General features: G+C 46.4%; 1 protein-coding gene across 1 annotated transcript in view; it reads left to right on the forward strand.

The window, feature by feature from the left end:
• Positions 1-19,893, forward strand: part of LOC124016934 (plexin-D1-like) — a 136,611-nt gene that overhangs the window by 62,542 nt on the left and 54,176 nt on the right. Inside the window, exons 13-14 of the mRNA XM_046332270.1 lie at positions 2,847-2,992; positions 8,763-8,868. Of these exons, the coding sequence (XP_046188226.1) occupies positions 2,847-2,992; positions 8,763-8,868 (252 nt within the window). The remainder of the gene's footprint in view (positions 1-2,846; positions 2,993-8,762; positions 8,869-19,893) is intronic.

Here is a 19,893-nt window from a genome sequence, read left to right on the forward strand (position 1 = left end):
TTCTCACTTAGGTATGCCTCTTGTCCAGATGGGTTAGGGCAGTGTGCAGTGTGATTGCGATTGCGTCGTCTGTGGACCTATTGGGGCGGTAAGCAAATTGGAGTGGGTCTAGGGTGTCAGGTAGGGTGGAGGTGATATGATCCTTGGCTAGTCTCTCAAAGCACTTCATGATGACAGAAGTGAGTGCTATGGGGCGATAGACGTTTAGCTCAGTTACCTTAGCTTTCTTGGGAACAGGAACAATGGTGGCCCTCTTGAAGCATGTGGGAACAGCAGACTGGGATAGAGATTGACTTAATATGTCCGTAAACACACCAGCCAGCTGGTCTGCGCATGCTCTGAGGACGCAGCTAGGGATGCCGTCTAGGCCGGCAGCCTTGCGAGGGTTAACACTTTTTAATGTTTTACTCACGTTGGCTGCGGATCTGGGTTCTTGGTGAATTTATAACTGTTTACTTTTATATGGTAATATAAGTGTAAGTTACACTCTATGTCCTCGTTTCTCACTTTAGCTTGGAAGCACAATGTTTGTGTATCTTAGCTGTCAATCACATGAATACTTATGAATACTTTTCTTAATGTAGACCCACCCCCTCCCCTCTCACCCAGATCAAGTGGAAGCACAGTTTTTATGTGTGATAGATCTGCAGCTAGCTCGAGCCAGGCTAATAACCCACGGAGGGGTCACAGCGACCTCAGGACAGCCAGGGAAATGGTCACTCTGCGAGGCATGATGCCAAGATGACAGGAACCCCTGGAGCCTCTAGAGGTTGCCCTTAGAAACTGATCTATGACCAGTTTTTCCACCCCCAAGTCTAGTCTTGAACATGAGTGAGGGGGGGCAAAGCTGACCTCAGATCAGCCCATAGGAGCAACCTCCTCTTTGTGTCTCCATGGTAGGATTGTCTAAACTAGCTAGCTACGCTACACTGGGAGTTGATGGTAGATTGCTTTTGCCTGGGAGTCAGAGATAGCTATCTCTGTGGTTGTGTTTCCGTGGTGATTGGATACATACTCTCTCTGCATGGCTCCTTAGAGGAAGGCTGGGAGAAGCAAGGTCAAGGTTGAAATTATGTGTGAGAGCATGCTTCTGATCATAATATGACAAAGGAATTTCAAATACTGTAGGGACAATAGGCTACTGGAGGAATGGGAGTATAGGCTGGCTCCCTCGCTGTAGATTTGCTCTCTCTCTCACCCTCACTACCCTCTCTTCCCCGTCTTCATATTCTCCCCTGTTGATCTCTCTCTTCCCCGTCTTCATATTCTCCCCTGTTGATCTCTTTCTTCCCCATCTTCATATTCTCCCCTGTTGATCTCTCTTCCCTGTCTTCATATTCTCCCCTGTTGATCTCTCTCTTCCCCATCTTCATATTCTCCCCTGTTGATCTCTCTTCCCTGTCTTCATATTCTCCCCTGTTGATCTCTCTCTTCCCCGTCTTCATATTCTCCCCTGTTGATCTCTCTCTTCCCCGTCTTCATATTCTCCCCTGTTGATCTCTTTCTTCCCCATCTTCATATTCTCCCCTGTTGATCTCTCTTCCCTGTCTTCATATTCTCCCCTGTTGATCTCTCTTCCCCGTCTTCATATTCTCCCCTGTTGATCTCTCTTCCCCGTCTTCATATTCTCCCCTGTTGATCTCTCTCTTCCCCATCTTCATATTCTCCCCTGTTGATCTCTCTCTTCCCCGTCTTCATATTCTCCCCTGTTGATCTCTCTCTTCCCCATCTTCATATTCTCCCCTGTTGATCTCTCTCTTCCCCATCTTCATATTCTCCCCTGTTGATCTCTCTTCCCTGTCTTCATATTCTCCCCTGTTGATCTCTCTCTTCCCCATCTTCATATTCTCCCCTGTTAATCTATCTTCCTCATCTTCATATTCTCCCCTGTTGATCTCTCTCTTCCCCATCTTCATATTCTCCCCTGTTAATCTCTCTCTTCCCCATCTTCATATTCTCCCCTGTTGATCTCTCTCTTCCCCGTCTTCATATTCTCCCCTGTTGATCTCTCTCTTCCCCATCTTCATATTCTCCCCTGTTGATCTCTCTCTTCCCTGTCTTCATATTCTCCCCTGTTGATCTCTCTCTTCCCTGTCTTAATATTCTCCCCTGTTAATCTCTCTCTTCCCCGTCTTGATATTCTCCCCTGTTGATCTCTCTCTTCCCTGTCTTCATATTCTCCCCTGTTGATCTCTCTCTTCCCCGTCTTAATATTCTCCCCTGTTAATCTCGCTCTTCCCCGTCTTCATATTCTCCCCTGTTGATCTCTCTCTTCCCCATCTTCATATTCTCGCCTGTTGATCTCTCTCTTCCCCCTATTCACTCTAACAGCTCAATATCTGTACCACTCCCACTCCCTTCCATCTACCTCTCCGTCTTTCCTGCTTATTGTTCTCTCACGTTACATTTGAGTAATTTAGCAGATGCTCTTATACAGAGCAATTTACAGGAGCAGTTAGGGTTAAATGCCTTGTTCAAGGGGACATCGTCAGATTTTGTACGGAGTCTGCTCAGGGATTCGAACATTTTGATTACTCGCCCAACGCTCTTAACCACTAGGCTACCTTCTCCTTGACGATGTACCACTCCTCTCTGACTCTCTTTATACTGTAGCTCTCTCGCTCTCAGTCTCACTTGAGTCCTGGAAGAACTACTCAGGTTTCAGAGTACACATACAGATACAGGCCTGTAGCTCAGAGAGGTACTGACTGAAGAGCCCTCTATATAAAACCTGACCCCAAACTGAGTGGAGGGAATGTGTCTCTCTCAATTATATCTAAATCTTGAGCTCAAGAGGAATATATGCAGGCACTTATCCCTCTTTCCTTCTCTCTCTTTGCCCACAGATCTCCCCCCTGAGTGGGCCGTTGGAGGGGGGCACCCTGCTCACGGTACAGGGCAGGAACATGGGCCGCAGGGCTGGTGTGGTGAAGGTCTCCATCGGGATGGTTCCATGTAAAATCTTGCCCTACCGATACACCGTCTCTGTACAGTAAGTACCTTTCTTATGATTGATTGATTGATTCATTAATTGGTTGATACATGCATTCATTTATTCAGTCATTCAGTGACTTTGTGCACAGGTGTCAGAAGTTCACAAACAAAAAATGTTAATTGTTTTGAATCATATTATAAACTGGGTGGTTTGAGCCCTGAATGCTGATTAGCTGACAGCCGTGGTATATCAGACCGTATACCATAGGTATGGCAAAACATTTATTTTTACTGCTCTAATTTGGTAACCAGTTTATAATAGCAACAAGGTACGAGGGGGTGTGGTATATGGCCAATATACCGCGGTTAAGTGTTGTGCCCAGGAGCTCTGCAATGCGTTGTGCCTAAGAACAGCCCATATTATATATATTGCCTTAACCTCCCTTATCTCACCTCATTTGCTCACATCGTATATAGACTTATTTTTCTACTGTATTATTGACTATATGTTTGTTTTACTCCATGTGTAGCTCTGTGTAGTTGTATGTGTCGAACTGCTTTATCTTGGCCAGGTCGTAATTGTAAATGAGAACTTGTTCTCAACTTGATAACCTGGTTAAATAAAGGTGAAATAAAAAAAAATAATAATAATAATATTGGCCATATACCACACCCCCTCGTGCCTTATTGTTTAAATATAGAACGCCTTTATAGAACATTACTATTCGCTTTAAACCGTTCCATTCACATAAAGGAGATAATTCAAGACCACAACATTATCACCAAGGATACAGCAGAATCCCGGGTTAAACCATGCACATAGTATTCCATGGAAACACCATAACTCTAGAACCACATAAAAACTTCCATACCAATTTCCATAATGTTCCATGGATGGAAATGTTTATCTGGTCCCTCTCCACTGGAGCCAATCAGGCTGTATTAGAATACAGACCCGTTGTGGGGTAACCCGCAGGTCTTACCTGGCTGTCACTACTCAAGCTCTTGTTTGAGGCCCACATCAAAAGTGTTACCAATTTTTTTCATCTTCAGAACATTGCCAGGTTAAGTCGTATGCTGTCACAGCCTGCAGCTGAGTGACTCATCCACACCTTTATCTCCTCCTGTCTGGACTATTGTAATGCCCTTTTTGTTGGCACATCTGCTAGGTGTCTAAACAGGCTACAATATGTCCAGAACTGTGCTTGCATGTGTCCTCACCCACACCTCCCCCGTGAGCACATCACACCAGCGCTGTTCAGCCTCCACTGGCTCCCCATGAGCCTATGCTTTGACTTTAAAATCCTGGATCACACCTACCAAGCTATTCACAACTCTGGACCCAAGTACCTGTCTGACCTCATGCTACCCTCCTGCCCCACACGCACCCTTCACTCCTCCAGGTCCATCTCCCTTAAGCAGCCCCACAGCAGTTAAAAACTATGGGTGGCAGGGATTTCAGTTGTGTGTCTCCTCGTCTGTGGAACGCACTTCCAGTCACTGTCAGGGCTGCAGAGTCTCTGGGCTCGTTTAAGGAACAGCTAAAGACTGAGCTGTTCAGAAAATAACCTCTGTTAATTCAGTTCTACTGTCATCCGGATCTGACGACACTGTATATAGCTTTGATTGTTGTCTGTGTTCTGTGTTATGAATTATTACTATTACTACATACGCCTCACACACTCTCCCAAACACACACATGCTCCAGATCGCTCCAAACTCAGCGAATCAGATTTCACACCCAGTATGACCTCACCCTGCTTGCTCGTCCTTCATTGATTCCCTGAGCTGGTTGTTATGACTGCTAAATGTTTCCTCCTTGGAGGGAGTGGTGTTGACAAATCAAAACATGTCAGTGTGTCTGACAGCAGATTCACTCACTGAATAGACACACACACCGGTGACCTCGCTGCGGCCATGGCTGTTGAGACAGGTGTCCGTTCGTGTGCTGAGAGGTCAAGGGGTCAGAGCTGTGAGCCAGAGGGACTTGTGCTGCTCTGGAGAGAGAGAGTTGAAGTCAGAACGTGTTCATTAATAATGTGGGTTAGGTAGGGGCACCTCATTAAGTGTAGTACATTTACATGACCCACTCTGGACACGTCTCTTGGTTTAAGAGTAGAAGTTCAATCTGCCTACTTTCTACCCAATCCTTCATCACTCTTTCATGTCTCTTTTGCGTCCTGGTTGGCTTCTCTCTCTCTCTCTCTCTCTCGCACGCACACACACACACACACACAGGCACGCACGCACGCACACACACACACACCGTCTTCACCAGGCTCAGTTGCTGATTATCCTGGTCCTCCTCTCTGGGTAAATATCCAGAGACATTGCCCATGGAGTCAAAACATCCCCCACTGGAAGCTAAAATATTTCCTTTCTTGGCGGTGAAGGAATGTAGTACGAGGGTCAGTCAGTGCTGTGCCTTATAGCCTGGCTGCCTTACTGGTTGGCTGCCTTACAGCCTGGCTGCCTTACTGGCTGGCTGCCTTACTGAATTACAGCCTGGCTGCCTTACTGGTTGGCTGCCTTACAGCCTGGCTGCCTTACTGGTTGGCTGCCTTACAGCCTGGCTGCCTTACTGGCTGGCTGCCTTACTGAATTACTGCCTGGCTGCCTTACTGCTTCACTGCCTAGATGCCTTACTGCCTGGCTGTCCTACTGCCTTACTGCCTGGCTTGGTGGCTGGTTTTTACAGAGACAGGGTGGGCTCTGCACAGGATTAGACTGCATCAACAACACCAGTCACCTTTGACACAGCTACAGTATCTACTGTAATAATACAGACTTGGATGGACTTCATTAGTTAGATTTCATATTTATCAACTTGATCCATCTTAATGAGCTCAGGGATCCTCATCAGAACCAGTCCTTCAGCCCAACCCAGCCATACCATGCCATACCCAGCCTTGTGCCCGGCCCCATTTCTGGTTCTGCCCTTTCTCTGTGGTACCTGCCTCACATTTCTAAAAGGTTTAGACCCTCTTCAGAGGATTTAGCTTCCTGTTAGTCAGCGACTAAACCCCTGTTTGGGTTGCCAGGTAACCAGGACCACTATAGGACCTGCCACCTGACTAAATATACTGCCCCCACGTGCCCAACAAGAGGATGGTGGAGGGATGGGCTTTGAACCATGTGGGGTTGAGGTAGGGGTGGTCATGATTCCCCCTTTGTTTATTTCTGTGGGGAGTCATTAGATCATAGCCTGATCCCAGGTCTTTACTGTCTGCTTTAGCCAACTCCTCTGAATGGCAGGGCCAAAGCACATAGAGACACAGCACATACAGGCCTTCCAAAATGTTCTCTGTGCGCCATCACTGTATGATTAATCCTACTGCTTCCCTCTGGTCCCAATACTGTATGATGACTTGGCTTAATTACAGCTATGAGGTGATAAAACAAACATCCAGTCAGCTCGTTGATCCCCTCTGTGGTCAACTGCATCTGGAACAGGGGTCTTTGAAGTCCCCCTCCACTGGGTTTTGTCAACACTTTACAGTACTGAGCATATACATTATTAATCCACTGGGTTTAGTCAACACTTTACAGTACTGAGCATATACATTATTACCCCACTGGGTTTAGTCAACACTGTACAGTACTGAGCATAGACATTATTACCCCACTGGGTTTAGTCAACACTGTACAGTACTGAGCATAGACATTATTACTCCATTGGATTTAGTCAACACTGTACAGTACTGAGCATAGACATTATTACCCCACTGGGTTTAGTCAACACTGTACAGTACTGAGCATAGACATTATTACTCCACTGGGGTTAGTCAACACTGTACAGTACTGAGCGTAGACATTATTACTCCACTGGGGTTAGTCAACATTTTACAGTACTGAGCATATACATTATTACTCCACTGGGTTTAGTCAACATTTTACAGTACTGAGCGTAGACATTATTACTCCACTGGGGTTAGTCAACATTTTACAGTACTGAGCATATACATTATTACTCCACTGGGTTTAGTCAACATTTTACAGTACTGAGCGTAGACATTATTACTCCACTGGGTTTAGTCAACATTTTACAGTACTGAGCATATACATTATTACTCCACTGGGTTTAGTCAACATTTTACAGTACTGAGCGTAGACATTATTACTCCACTGGGGTTAGTCAACATTTTACAGTACTGAGCGTAGACATTATTACTCCACTGGGGTTAGTCAACATTTTACAGTACTGAGCATATACATTATTACTCCACTGGGGTTAGTCAACATTTTACAGTACTGAGCATATACATTATTACTCCACTGGGTTTAGTCAACACTGTACAGTACTGAGCATAGACATTATTACCCCACTGGGTTTAGTCAACACTGTACAGTACTGAGCATAGACATTATTACAAAACCTCTAAGGATCTCTATTTTATTATCTGTTTAGCTTTTGTTAAAACAGTTGTGAAACACATCAGAGGGGGCACAGGGGCACGTGCCCTCTCAGATTTGTCCTGCTTTGAAATGAGTAAGTAATTACTAAATGTACTGAATAAGACATACAGTATTCCTTTCAGTCTTTTATGCAGATGTTAGAGATGCAGAGAAGCATATATACGTATATCTTTTTTAAATGACCACAGGAGGATCCAGACAACTCAAAAGGTATGCTGAGCTATGCAGAAAAAAATACATATTTTTTAATGACCACAGGAGGATCCAGACAACTCAAAAGGTATGCTTAGCTATGCAGAAAAAATACATCTTTTTTAAATGACCACAGAAGGATCCAGACAGCTCAAAAGGTATGCTTAGATATGCAGAAAAAAATACATCCTTTTTTAATGACCACAGGAGGATCCAGACAGCTCAAAAGGTATGCTTAGATATGCAGAAAAAAATACATCCTTTTTTAATGAAAAATCCAGACAACTCAAAAGGTATGCTTAGATATGCAGAAAAAAATACATCCTTTTTTAATGACCACAGGAGGATCCAGACAGCTCAAAAGGTATGCTTAGATATGCAGAAAAAAATACATCCTTTTTTAATGACCACAGGAGGATCCAGACAGCTCAAAAGGTATGCTTAGATATGCAGAAAAAAATACATATTTTTTAAATGACCACAGGAGGATCCAGACAGCTCAAAAGGTATGCTTAGATATGCAGAAAAAATACATCTTTTTTAATGACCACAGGAGGATCCAGACAGCTCAAAAGGTATGCTTAGATATGCAGAAAAAAATACATATTTTTTAAATGACCACAGAAGGATCCAGACAGCTCAAAAGGTATGCTTAGATATGCAGAAAAAATACATCTTTTTTAATGACCACAGGAGGATCCAGACAGCTCAAAAGGTATGCTTAGATATGCAGAAAAAAATACATCTTTTTTAATGACCACAGGAGGATCCAGACAGCTCAAAAGGTATGCTTAGATATGCAGAAAAAAATACATATTTTTTAAATGACCACAGGAGGATCCAGACAACTCAAAAGGTATGCTTAGATATGCAGAAAAAAATACATCTTTTTTTACATAGAATTAAGCATAATGATTATGGCTAGATTGCAGGAAAAATGTGTTTCAATTGTTGGAAAAATGCAAAAATTCTCGAACTTATGGACCACCCCCCAGCCATCCTCACATACTGCACTTTCTATCATATCAGATTTTTGTGCTTCATGATGCCCCTGAAACTGTTGACAAAAAAAAAAAATGATCCACACAGTTGACGCAGAAACATCCTTAAAGGCAGTTGCCAACAGGCTGAGATGTTCCAGTGGAGTTGGTGATGATTGTTAATGATGGTTCCTATTGAGCTTGTCCATAAGTCATCACAATGTTGTGTTCTATCTACAGGCTGGTGTGTGTTAGTGGTCAGACCTTTGATCCCGCAAATGATGTCGTCAGAGTTACCGTGAACCAGAATGCAATGGGGGTGTCCAAAGAGGTCTTCTCATACTTGGTGAGTGTGTTCCTGTTGTCAATCCTCTCTATTTTTCTCTATTTAATGACTCTGTCTTCTCTGTTTCTCTCCCTCATACTTTCCCTCATTTCCCCTTTTCTCTCTCTCTGTCCCTGTCTCTCTCTTGCTCTCTTTTTCTCTCCCTCTCATTCGCTCTGTCTCTCTCTCCCTCTCATTCTCTCTCTCTCTCTATTCCCTCTCTCTCTCTCAGTCTCGTTCTCTCTTCCTTCCTCCTATTTTCTCTCCTTACTCCCTGATCTGTCTTTACATTTTCTTCCTCCTACTTATTTATTTTGCTCGTAGTCTGTCTCTTGCTTGTTAAATGGACAATCTTTCCATCCTTTCTTTTCCCTCGTCCCTCCGTCTCTCCCCAGTCCCTGGTCCTTGTTCATACTGGGAAAGTGTTCCAAATGTGTCAGTTGAATGTTAGCAGATTTGTCTTATATTCAGGAATGCAAATGTGTGGGAATCTTCAAACATTCATCAGAACTGAAACTAAGCACTATTGCCATGCAGAACTCGGTGCCAGCAAAAACAAACATGGAGCTTGTTGAAATGTCCTCCTCTTTGAATTCATTACAAACCGAGGAGTCCGGCTGCTTTTTCTGCTGATTGACCTTGACCCACACAGTCTCCTATTGGATTAGGACTACACAGACTGGAATACACTGCGAAATCCTCTGTTTCTTTTTGCTTATGGACAAAGAGTTTATTTTTAATTCAACTGGGATGTTGGAAAATATCAGTCACTTTTAAGAAAGGCTTCTCCTTGTGAGTCATGATCTCAGGGATAAATAACAGACTTGGAGACAAGAGGGTGTTGAACATGCAAAACAACAAATGTTTTTTAGGCTTGTGGGAACCCCTTGCGGTCCCCTACCACTTTTTGGGTTGCTTCTCCAGGGTGTGAGGGAAAGAAAGGGAGAAAATGGATCAAATCAAATCAAATCAAATTTTATTTGTCACATACACATGGTTAGCAGATGTTAATGCGAGTGTAGCGAAATGCTTGTGCTTCTAGTTCCGACAATGCAGTGATAACCAACAAGTAATCTAACTAACAATTCCAAAACTACTGTCTTATACACAGTGTAAGGGGATAAGGAACATGTACATAAGGATATATGAATGAGTGATGGTACAGAGCAGCATACAGTAGATGGTATCGAGTACAGTATATACATATGAGATGAGTGTGTAGACAAAGTAAACAAAGTGGCATAGTTAAAGTGGCTACTGATACATGTGTTACATAAGGATGCAGTCGATGATGTAGAGTACAGTATATACATATGCATATGAGATGAATAATGTAGGGTAAGTAACATTATATAAGGTAGCATTGTTTAAAGTGGCTAGTGATATATTTACATCATTTCCCATCAATTCCCATTATTAAAATGGCTGGAGTTGGGTCAGTGTCAATGACAGTGTGTTGGCAGCAGCCACTCAATGTTAGTGGTGGCTGTTTAACAGTCTGATGGCCTTGAGATAGAAGCTGTTTTTCAGTCTCTCGGTCCCAGCTTTGATGCACCTGTACTGACCTCGCCCTCTGGATGATAGCGGGGTGAACAGGCAGTGGTTCGGGTGGTTGATGTCCTTGATGATCTTTATGGCCTTCCTGTAACAACGGGTGGTGTAGGTGTCCTGGAGGGCAGGTAGTTTGCCCCCGGTGATGCGTTGTGCAGTCCTCACTACCCTCTGGAGAGCCTTACGGTTGAGGGCGGAGCAGTTGCCGTACCAGGCGGTGATAGCCAGGATGCTCTCGATTGTGCATCTGTAGAAGTTTGTGAGTGCTTTTGGTGACAAGCCGAATTTCTTCAGCCTCCTGAGGTTGAATAGGCGCTGCTGCGCCTTCTTCACGACGCTGTCAGTGTGAGTGGACCAATTCAGTCTGTCTGTGATGTGTATGCCGAGGAACTTAAAACTAGCTACCCTCTCCACTACTGTTCCATCGATGTGGATAGGGGGGTGTTCCCTCTGCTGTTTCCTGAAGTTCACAATCATCTCCTTAGTTTTGTTGACGTTGAGTGTGAGGTTATTTTCCTGACACCACACTCCGAGGGCCCTCACCTCCTCCCTGTAGGCCGTCTCGTCGTTGTTGGTAATCAAGCCTACCACTGTTGTGTCGTCCGCAAACTTGATGATTGAGTTGGAGGCGTGCGTGGCCACGCAGTCGTGGGTGAACAGGGAGTACAGGAGAGGGCTCAGAACGCACCCTTGTGGGGCCCCGTGTTGAGGATCAGCGGGGAGGAGATGTTGTTGCCTACCCTCACCACCTGGGGGCGGCCCGTCAGGAAGTCCAGTACCCAGTTGCACAGGGAGGGGTCGAGACCCAGGGTCTCGAGCTTGATGACGAGCTTGGAGGGTACTATGGTGTTGAATGCCGAGCTGTAGTCGATGAACAGCATTCTCACATAGGTATTCCTCTTGTCCAGGTGGGTTAGGGCAGTGTGCAGTGTGGTTGAGATTGCATCGTCTGTGGACCTATTTGGGCGGTAAGCAAATTGGAGTGGGTCTAGGGTGTCAGGTAGGGTGGAGGTGATATGGTCCTTGACTAGTCTCTCAAAGCACTTCATGATGACAGAAGTGAGTGCTACGGGGCGGTAGTCGTTTAGCTCAGTTACCTTAGCTTTCTTGGGAACAGGAACAATGGTGGCCCTCTTGAAGCATGTGGGAACAGCAGACTGGTATAGGGATTGATTGAATATGTCCGTAAACACACCGGCCAGCTGGTCTGCGCATGCTCTGAGGGCGCGGCTGGGGATGCCGTCTGGGCCTGCAGCCTTGCGAGGGTTAACACGTTTAAATGTCTTACTCACCTCGGCTGCAGTGAAGGAGAGACCGCATGTTTCCGTTGCAGGCCGTGTCAGTGGCACTGTATTGTCCTCAAAGCGGGCAAAAAGTTATTTAGTCTGCCTGGGAGCAAGACATCCTGGTCCGTGACTGGGCTGGATTTCATCTTGTAGTCCGTGATTGACTGTAGACCCTGCCACATGCCTCTTGTGTCTGAGCCAATGAATTGAGATTCCACTTTGTCTCTGTACTGACGCTTAGCTTGTTTAATAGCCTTGCGGAGGGAATAGCTGCACTGTTTGTATTCAGTCATGTTGCCAGACACCTTGCCCTGATTAAAAGCAGTGGTTCGCGCTTTCAGTTTCACGCGAATGCTGCCATCAATCCACGGTTTCTGGTTAGGGAATGTTTTTATCGTTGCTATGGGAACGACATCTTCGACGCACGTTCTAATGAACTCGCACACCGAATCAGCGTATTCGTCAATATTCCCATCTGACGCAATACGAAACATGTCCCAGTCCACGTGATGGAAGCAGTCTTGGAGTGTAGAGTCAGCTTGGTCTGACCAGCGTTGGACAGACCTCAGCGTGGGAGCCTCTTGTTTTAATTTCTGCCTGTAGGCAGGGATCAGCAAAATGGAGTCGTGGTCAGCTTTTCCGAAAGGGGGGCGGGGCAGGGCCTTATATGCGTCGCGGAAGTTAGAGTAACAATGATCCAAGGTTTTACTACCCCTGGTTGCGCAATCGATATGCTGATAAAATTTAGGGAGTCTTGTTTTCAGATTGGCTTTGTTAAAATCCCCAGCTACAATGAATGCAGCCTCCAGATAAATGTTTTCCAGTTTGCAAAGAGTTAAATAAAGTTCGTTCAGAGCCATCGATGTGTCTGCTTGGGGGGGGATATATACGGCTGTGATTATAATCGAAGAGAATTCTCTTGGAAGATAATGCGGTCTACATTTGATTGTGAGGAATTCTAAATCAGGTGAACAGAAGGATTTGAGTTCCTGTATGTTTCCTTCATCACACCATGTCCCGTTAGTCATGAGGCATACGCCCCCGCCACTCTTCTTACCAGAGAGATGTTTGTTTCTGTCGGCGCGATGCGTGGAGAAACCCTTTGGCTGCACCGCCCTGGATAGCGTCTTCCCAGTAAGCCATGTTTCCGTAAAGCAGAGAACGTTGCAGTCTCTGATGTCCCTCTGGAATGCCACCCTTGCTCGGATTTCATCAACCTTGTTGTCGAGAGACTGGGCATTGGCAAGAAGAATACTGGGAAGTGGTGCGCGATGTGCCCTTTTTCGGAGTCTGATCAGAACACCGCCGCGTTTCCCTCTTTTCTGAGGAAAAGGGATAACGGTTCGGTCCAAACGGAGACAGGATGGGCACCTCCTCTGCACCTCCTTCCTCTGCACCTCGGGCCGGAAACATCTGCCTCCACCTTACACACACACACACACACACACACACACACACACACACACACACACACACACACACACACACACACACACACACACACACACACACACACACACACACACACACACACACACACACACACACACACACACAGACAATAGAAATCTCTGCTTGTTCACACACACACAGGAAGTGAATCCTGTCAGTGAGAATGAGAGGTCTTCCCTGGAGGCAAGGTTCACAGAGGGGAGAGAAGCTTCGGCAGTCTCCGGAATGCTGATGCTGTATAGCTGTACTGGGATATTTGTCTTAGCCCCAGGGACCTATCCTCTGTGTGTGTGTGTGTGTGTGTGTGTGTGTGTGTGTGTGTGTGTGTGTGTGTGTGTGTGTGTGTGTGTGTGTGTGTGTGTGTGTGTGTGTGTGTGTGTGTGTGTGTGTGTGTGTGTGTGTGTGTCTGTGTGTGTGTGTGGGTGTGTGTGTGGGGGTGTGTGTGTGTTTCAAGTTTTATATTGTCACATGCACCAGTAGAGTGAAATGCTTAGCTTGCAAGCCCTAACCAACAGTGCTGTATCCATTATTAATAGTAGAACTAATAAGAAAAAAGAACAAAGAAAAAAAACTGAAGAAATAAGAGACCTATACACAGGGTAAATGTACAACGTGCAGCTACGCTTGAGCATTTGAGGTGTCTTTGTGTGTGTGTGTCACAGGAGGTTGATGGCACCTTAATTGGGGACGATGGGCTCATGATAATGACTGGAGTGGAATAAGTGGAATGGTATCAAATACGTTTGATGCCATTCCATTTGCTCCGTTTCAGCCTTTATTATGAGCCATGCTCCCCTCAGCAGCCTCCACTGGTGTCAAATCAAATCAACTCAAATCAAATGTATTGGTCACATACACATGTTTAGCAGATGTTATTGTGGGTGTAGTGAAATGCTTGTGCTTCTAGCACCGACAGTGCAGTAATATCTAACAAGTAATATCTAACAGTTTCACAACAAATACCCAAAATACACGTAAATCTAAGTGAGGAATGGATTAAGAATATATATACATATATGTCATAGCAGCATTGGACTAAGATACAGTGACATAGTATAGAGTACAGTATGTACATATGAGAAGGGTGATGCAATATTTACAAACAATTAAAGTGAATAAGATACCGTAGAATAGTATAGAGTACAGTTTATACATATGAGATGAGTAATGCAAGATACGGGGACATTATTAAAGTGACTAGTATTTCATCTCCTTAAAGTGGCCAGTGATTCCTAATCTATGTCTATAGGCAGCCGCCTCTGATGTGCTAGTGATGGCTATTTAGCAGTTTGATGTTCTTGAGATAGAAGCTGTTTTTCAGTCTCTCGGTCCCAGCTTTGATGCACCTGTACTGACCTCGCCTTCTGGTTGATAGTGGGGTGAACAGGCAGTGTTGGTTGATGTCCTTGATGATCTTTTTGGCCTTCCTATGGCATTGGGTGGTGTAAGTGTCCAGGAGGGTGGAAAGTTTGCCCCCGGTAATGTGTTGGTTAGACCGCACCACCCTCTGGAGAGCTTTGCAGTTGTGGGCGGTGCAGTTGCCGTACCAGGCGGTGACACAGCTCAACAGGATGCTCTCAATTGTGTATCTGTAAACGTTTGTGAGGGTTTTAGGTGTTAAGCCAAATTTCTTCAGCCTCCTGAGGTTGAAGAGGCGTTGTTGCGCCTTCTTCACCACACTGCCTGTGTGGGTGGAACATTTCAGTTTGTCAGTGATGTGGACGCCGAGGAACTTGAAGCTTTCCACCTTCTTCACTGCGGTCCCATCGATGTGGATGGAGGAATGCTCCCTCTGCTGTTTCCTGAAGTCCACGATCATCTCCATAGTTTTGTTGACATTGAGTGACACCACACTGACACCACACTCCCAGAGCCCTCACTTTCTCCCTGTAGGCTGTCTCATCGTTGTTTGTAATCAAGACTACTACTGTTGTGTCGTCTGCAAACTTGATGATTGAGTTGGAGGCGTGCTTGGCCATGCAGTCATGGTTGAACAGGGAGTACAGGAGGGTGCTTAGCACACACACTTGTGAGGTCCCAGTGTTGAGGATCAACAAATAGTTGTTGTTTCCTACCTTCACAAACCTGGGGGCGACCTGTCAGGAAGTCCAGGACCCAGTTGCACAGGGAGGGGTTCAGACCCAGGGCCTCAAGCTTGATGATGAGCTTGGAGGGTACTTTGGTGTTGAATGCTGAGCTATAGTCAATGAACAGCATTTTTACATAGGTATGCCTCTTGTCCAGATGGGACAGGGCAGTGTTCAGTGTGATGGCAATTGGATTGTCTGTGGATCTATTGGGGCGGTAAGCAAATTGAATTGGGTTTAGGGAGTTAGGTAAGGTGGAGGTGATATGATCCTTGATTTGTCTCTTAAAACATTTCATGATGAGAGAGGTGAGTGTTACGGAGTGATAGTCATTTAGTTCAGTTACCTTTGCTTTCTTAGGTACAGGGACAATGGTGGCCATCTTGAAGCATGTGGCGACAACAGACTGGGATAGGGAGAGATTGAATATATCTGTGAACACACCAGCCAGCTGGTCTGCACATGCACTGAAGATGCGGCTAGGGATGCCATCTGGGCCGGCAGCCTTGCGAGGGTTGAAATGCTTAAAAGTCTTACTCAAATTGGAGAAGGAGAGCCCTGTATTTTCCTCAAAGCGAGTGAAGGTGTTCAGCCTGTCTGTGTGTGTGTTGCTGTATTACTATATGGCTGTACAGTGAAATATATCCTCCAGAAACCTGTCATATGTGGATGAGATGAACCCAAGACCTCAGTACAGAACAATACTAAATACTCCCCAAGGCTTCAGTTGAAATATGTTTGTCATGTTTGTCATTTATTGTCATGTCTTGTCCCTGTGCTCCCCATGCTATTCGTTTCCCTCTGCTGGTCTTGTTTGGTTCTATCCCTCTCTCTCCCCCTCCCTCTCTCACTCTCTCGCTCTCTCTTCTCTCTGTCGTTCCGTTCCTGCTCCCAGCTGTTCCTATTCCCCTAATCATCATTTAGTCTTCCCACACCTGTTCCCGATCCTTTCCCCTGATTAGAGTCCCTATTTATTCCTTTATGATCCGTTCCTGTCCCGTCGGTTCCTTGTATTGTATTCACCATGCCGTGATTGCGTTTCGCCCTGTCCTGTCGTGTTTTTGCCGTGATTGTGTATCACCCTGTCCTGTCGTGTTTTGTGCCTTCATCAGATGCTGCGTGTGAGCAGGTGTCTCAGTCGACTACGGCCTGCGCCTACCCGAGCGACCTGCAGTCTGTGGCCGCTTCTCCAGTTGTTTTCCCCTCTACAAGTCTAGAGGAATTCTGTTATTCCGTTTTGGACTTTAATAAACTCTGTTTCTGTTAAGTCGCTTTTGGGTCCTCTTTCACCTGCATGACAGAAGGAACCGACCAAGGAATGGACCCAGCGACTTCAGACGCTCGTTACACTGCCGTCGAGATCCAAGGAGCCATGCTCGGCAGACACGAGCAGGAATTGTCTGCTGCTCGCCATGCCGTGGAGAACCTGGCCGCTCAGGTTTCCGACCTCTCTGGACAGTTCCAGAGTCTACGTCTCGTGCCACCTGTTACTCCCTGGCCTGCCGAGCCTCCAGAACCCAGGGTTAATAACCCACCTTGCTACTCCGGGCAGCCCACTGAGTGCCGCTCCTTTCTCACGCAGTGTGAGATTGTGTTCTCTCTCCAACCCCACACATACTCTAGAGAGAGAGCTCGGGTTGCTTACGTCATTTCACTCCTTACTGGCCGGGCTCGAGAATGGGGCACAGCTATCTGGGAGGCAAGGGCTGATTGCTCTAACAAATTCCAGAACTTTAAAGAGGAGATGATTCGGGTTTTTGACCGTTCAGTTTTTGGTGGGGAGGCTTCTAGGGCCCTGGCTTCCTTATGCCAAGGTGAACGGTCCATAACGGATTATTCCATTGAGTTTCGCACTCTTGCTGCCTCTAGTGAGTGGAACGAGCCGGCGCTGCTCGCTCGTTTTCTGGAGGGACTCCACGCAGTGGTTAAGGATGAGATTCTCTCCCGGGAGGTTCCTTCAGATGTGGACTCTTTGATTGCTCTCGCCATCCGCATAGAACGACGGGTAGATCTTCGTCACCGGGCTCGTGGAAGAGAGCTCGCATCAACGGTGTTTCCCTGCTCCGCATCGCAACCATCTCCCTCTTCTGGCTTTGAGACTGAGCCCATGCAGCTGGGAGGGATTCGCATCTCGAATAAGGAGAGGGAACGGAGGATCACCAACCGCCTGTGCCTCTATTGCGGAGTTGCTGGACATTTTGTTAATTCATGTCCAGTAAGAGGTCAGAGCCCATCAGTAAGCGGAGGGCTACTGGTGAGCGCTACTACTCAGGTCCCTTCATCTAGATCTTGTACTACTATGTCGGTCCATCTACGCTGGACCGGTTCGGGTGCTACATGCAGTGCTTTGATTGACTCTGGGGCTGAGGGTTGTTTCATGGACGAAGCATGGGCTCGGAAACATAACATTCCTTTCAGACCGTTAGACAGGCCTACGCCCATGTTTGCCTTAGATGGTAGTCATCTTCCCAGTATCAAATTTGAGACACTACCTTTAACTCTCACAGTATCTGGTAACCACAGTGAGACTATTTCTTTTTGATTTTCCGTTCACCGTTTACACCTGTTGTTTTGGGTCATCCCTGGCTTGTATGTCATAATCCTTCTATTAATTGGTCTAGTAATTCTATCCTATCCTGGAACGTTTCTTGTCATGTGAAGTGTTTAATGTCTGCCATCCCTCCCATTTCTTCTGTCCCTACTTCTCAGGAGGAACCTGGCGATTTGACAGGAGTGCCGGAGGAATATCATGATCTGCGCACGGTCTTCAGTCGGTCCCGAGCCAACTCCCTTCCTCCTCACCGGTCGTATGATTGTAGTATTGATCTCCTTCCGGGGACCACTCCTCCTCGAGGTAGACTATACTCTCTGTCGGCTCCCGAACGTAAGGCTCTCGAGGATTATTTGTCTGTGTCTCTTGACGCCGGTACCATAGTGCCTTCTTCTTCTCCGGCCGGGGCGGGGTTTTTTTTGTTAAAAGAAGGACGGTACTCTGCGCCCCTGCGTGGATTATCGAGGGCTGAATGACATAACGGTTAAGAATCGTTATCCGCTTCCCCTTATGTCATCAGCCTTCGAGATTCTGCAGGGAGCCAGGTGCTTTACTAAGTTGGACCTTCGTAACGCTTACCATCTCGTGCGCATCAGAGAGGGGGACGAGTGGAAAACGGCGTTTAACACTCCGTTAGGGCATTTTGAGTACCGGGTTCTGCCGTTCGGTCTCGCCAATGCGCCAGCTGTTTTTCAGGCATTAGTTAATGATGTTCTGAGAGACATGCTGAACATTTTTGTTTTTGTCTATCTTGACGATATCCTGATTTTTTCTCCGTCACTCGAGATTCATGTTCAGCACGTTCGACGTGTTCTACAGCGCCTTTTAGAGAATTGTCTCTACGTAAAGGCTGAGAAGTGCTCTTTTCATGTCTCCTCCGTTACTTTTCTCGGTTCCGTTATTTCCGCTGAAGGCATTCAGATGGATTCCGCTAAGGTCCAAGCTGTCAGTGATTGGCCCGTTCCAAGGTCACGTGTCGAGTTGCAGCGCTTTTAGGTTTCGCTAATTTCTATCGGCGTTTCATTCGTAATTTCGGTCAAGTTGCTGCCCCTCTCACAGCTCTTACTTCTGTCAAGACGTGTTTTAAGTGGTCCGGTTCCGCCCAGGGAGCTTTTGATCTTCTAAAAGAACGTTTTACGTCCGCTCCTATCCTCGTTACTCCTGACGTCACTAGACAATTCATTGTCGAGGTTGACGCTTCAGAGGTAGGCGTGGGAGCCATCCTATCCCAGCGCTTCCAGTCTGACGATAAGGTTCATCCTTGCGCTTATTTTTCTCATCGCCTGTCGCCATCTGAGCGCAACTATGATGTGGGTAACCGTGAACTGCTCGCCATCCGCTTAGCCCTAGGCGAATGGCGACAGTGGTTGGAGGGGGCGACCGTTCCTTTTGTCGTTTGGACAGACCATAAGAACCTTGAGTACATCCGTTCTGCCAAACGACTTAATGCCCGTCAAGCTCGTTGGGCGTTGTTTTTCGCTCGTTTCGAGTTTGTGATTTCTTACCGTCCGGGTAGCAAGAACACCAAGCCTGATGCCTTATCCCGTCTGTTTAGTTCTTCTGTGGCTTCTACTGATCCCGAGGGGATTCTTCCTTATGGGCGTGTTGTCGGGTTAACAGTCTGGGGAATTGAAAGACAGGTTAAGCAAGCACTCACGCACACTGCGTCGCCGCGCGCTTGTCCTAGTAACCTCCTTTTCGTTCCTGTTTCCACTCGTCTGGCTGTTCTTCAGTGGGCTCACTCTGCCAAGTTAGCTGGTCATCCCGGTGTTCGAGGCACTCTTGCGTCTATTCGCCAGCGCTTTTGGTGGCCGACTCAGGAGCGTGACACGCGCCGTTTCGTGGCTGCTTGTTCGGACTGCGCGCAGACTAAGTCGGGTAACTCTCCTCCTGCCGGTCGTCTCAGACCGCTCCCCATTCCTTCTCGACCATGGTCTCACATTGCCTTAGACTTCATTACCGGTCTGCCTTTGTCTGCGGGGAAGACTGTGATTCTGACGGTTGTCGATAGGTTCTCTAAGGCGGCACATTTCATTCCCCTCGCTAAACTTCCTTCCGCTAAGGAGACGGCACAAATCATTATTGAGAATGTATTCAGAATTCATGGCCTCCCGTTAGA

Source organism: Oncorhynchus gorbuscha, unplaced genomic scaffold (assembly GCF_021184085.1).
Source record: "Oncorhynchus gorbuscha isolate QuinsamMale2020 ecotype Even-year unplaced genomic scaffold, OgorEven_v1.0 Un_scaffold_1227, whole genome shotgun sequence".
NCBI classification, from domain to species: Eukaryota; Metazoa; Chordata; class Actinopteri; order Salmoniformes; family Salmonidae; genus Oncorhynchus; species Oncorhynchus gorbuscha.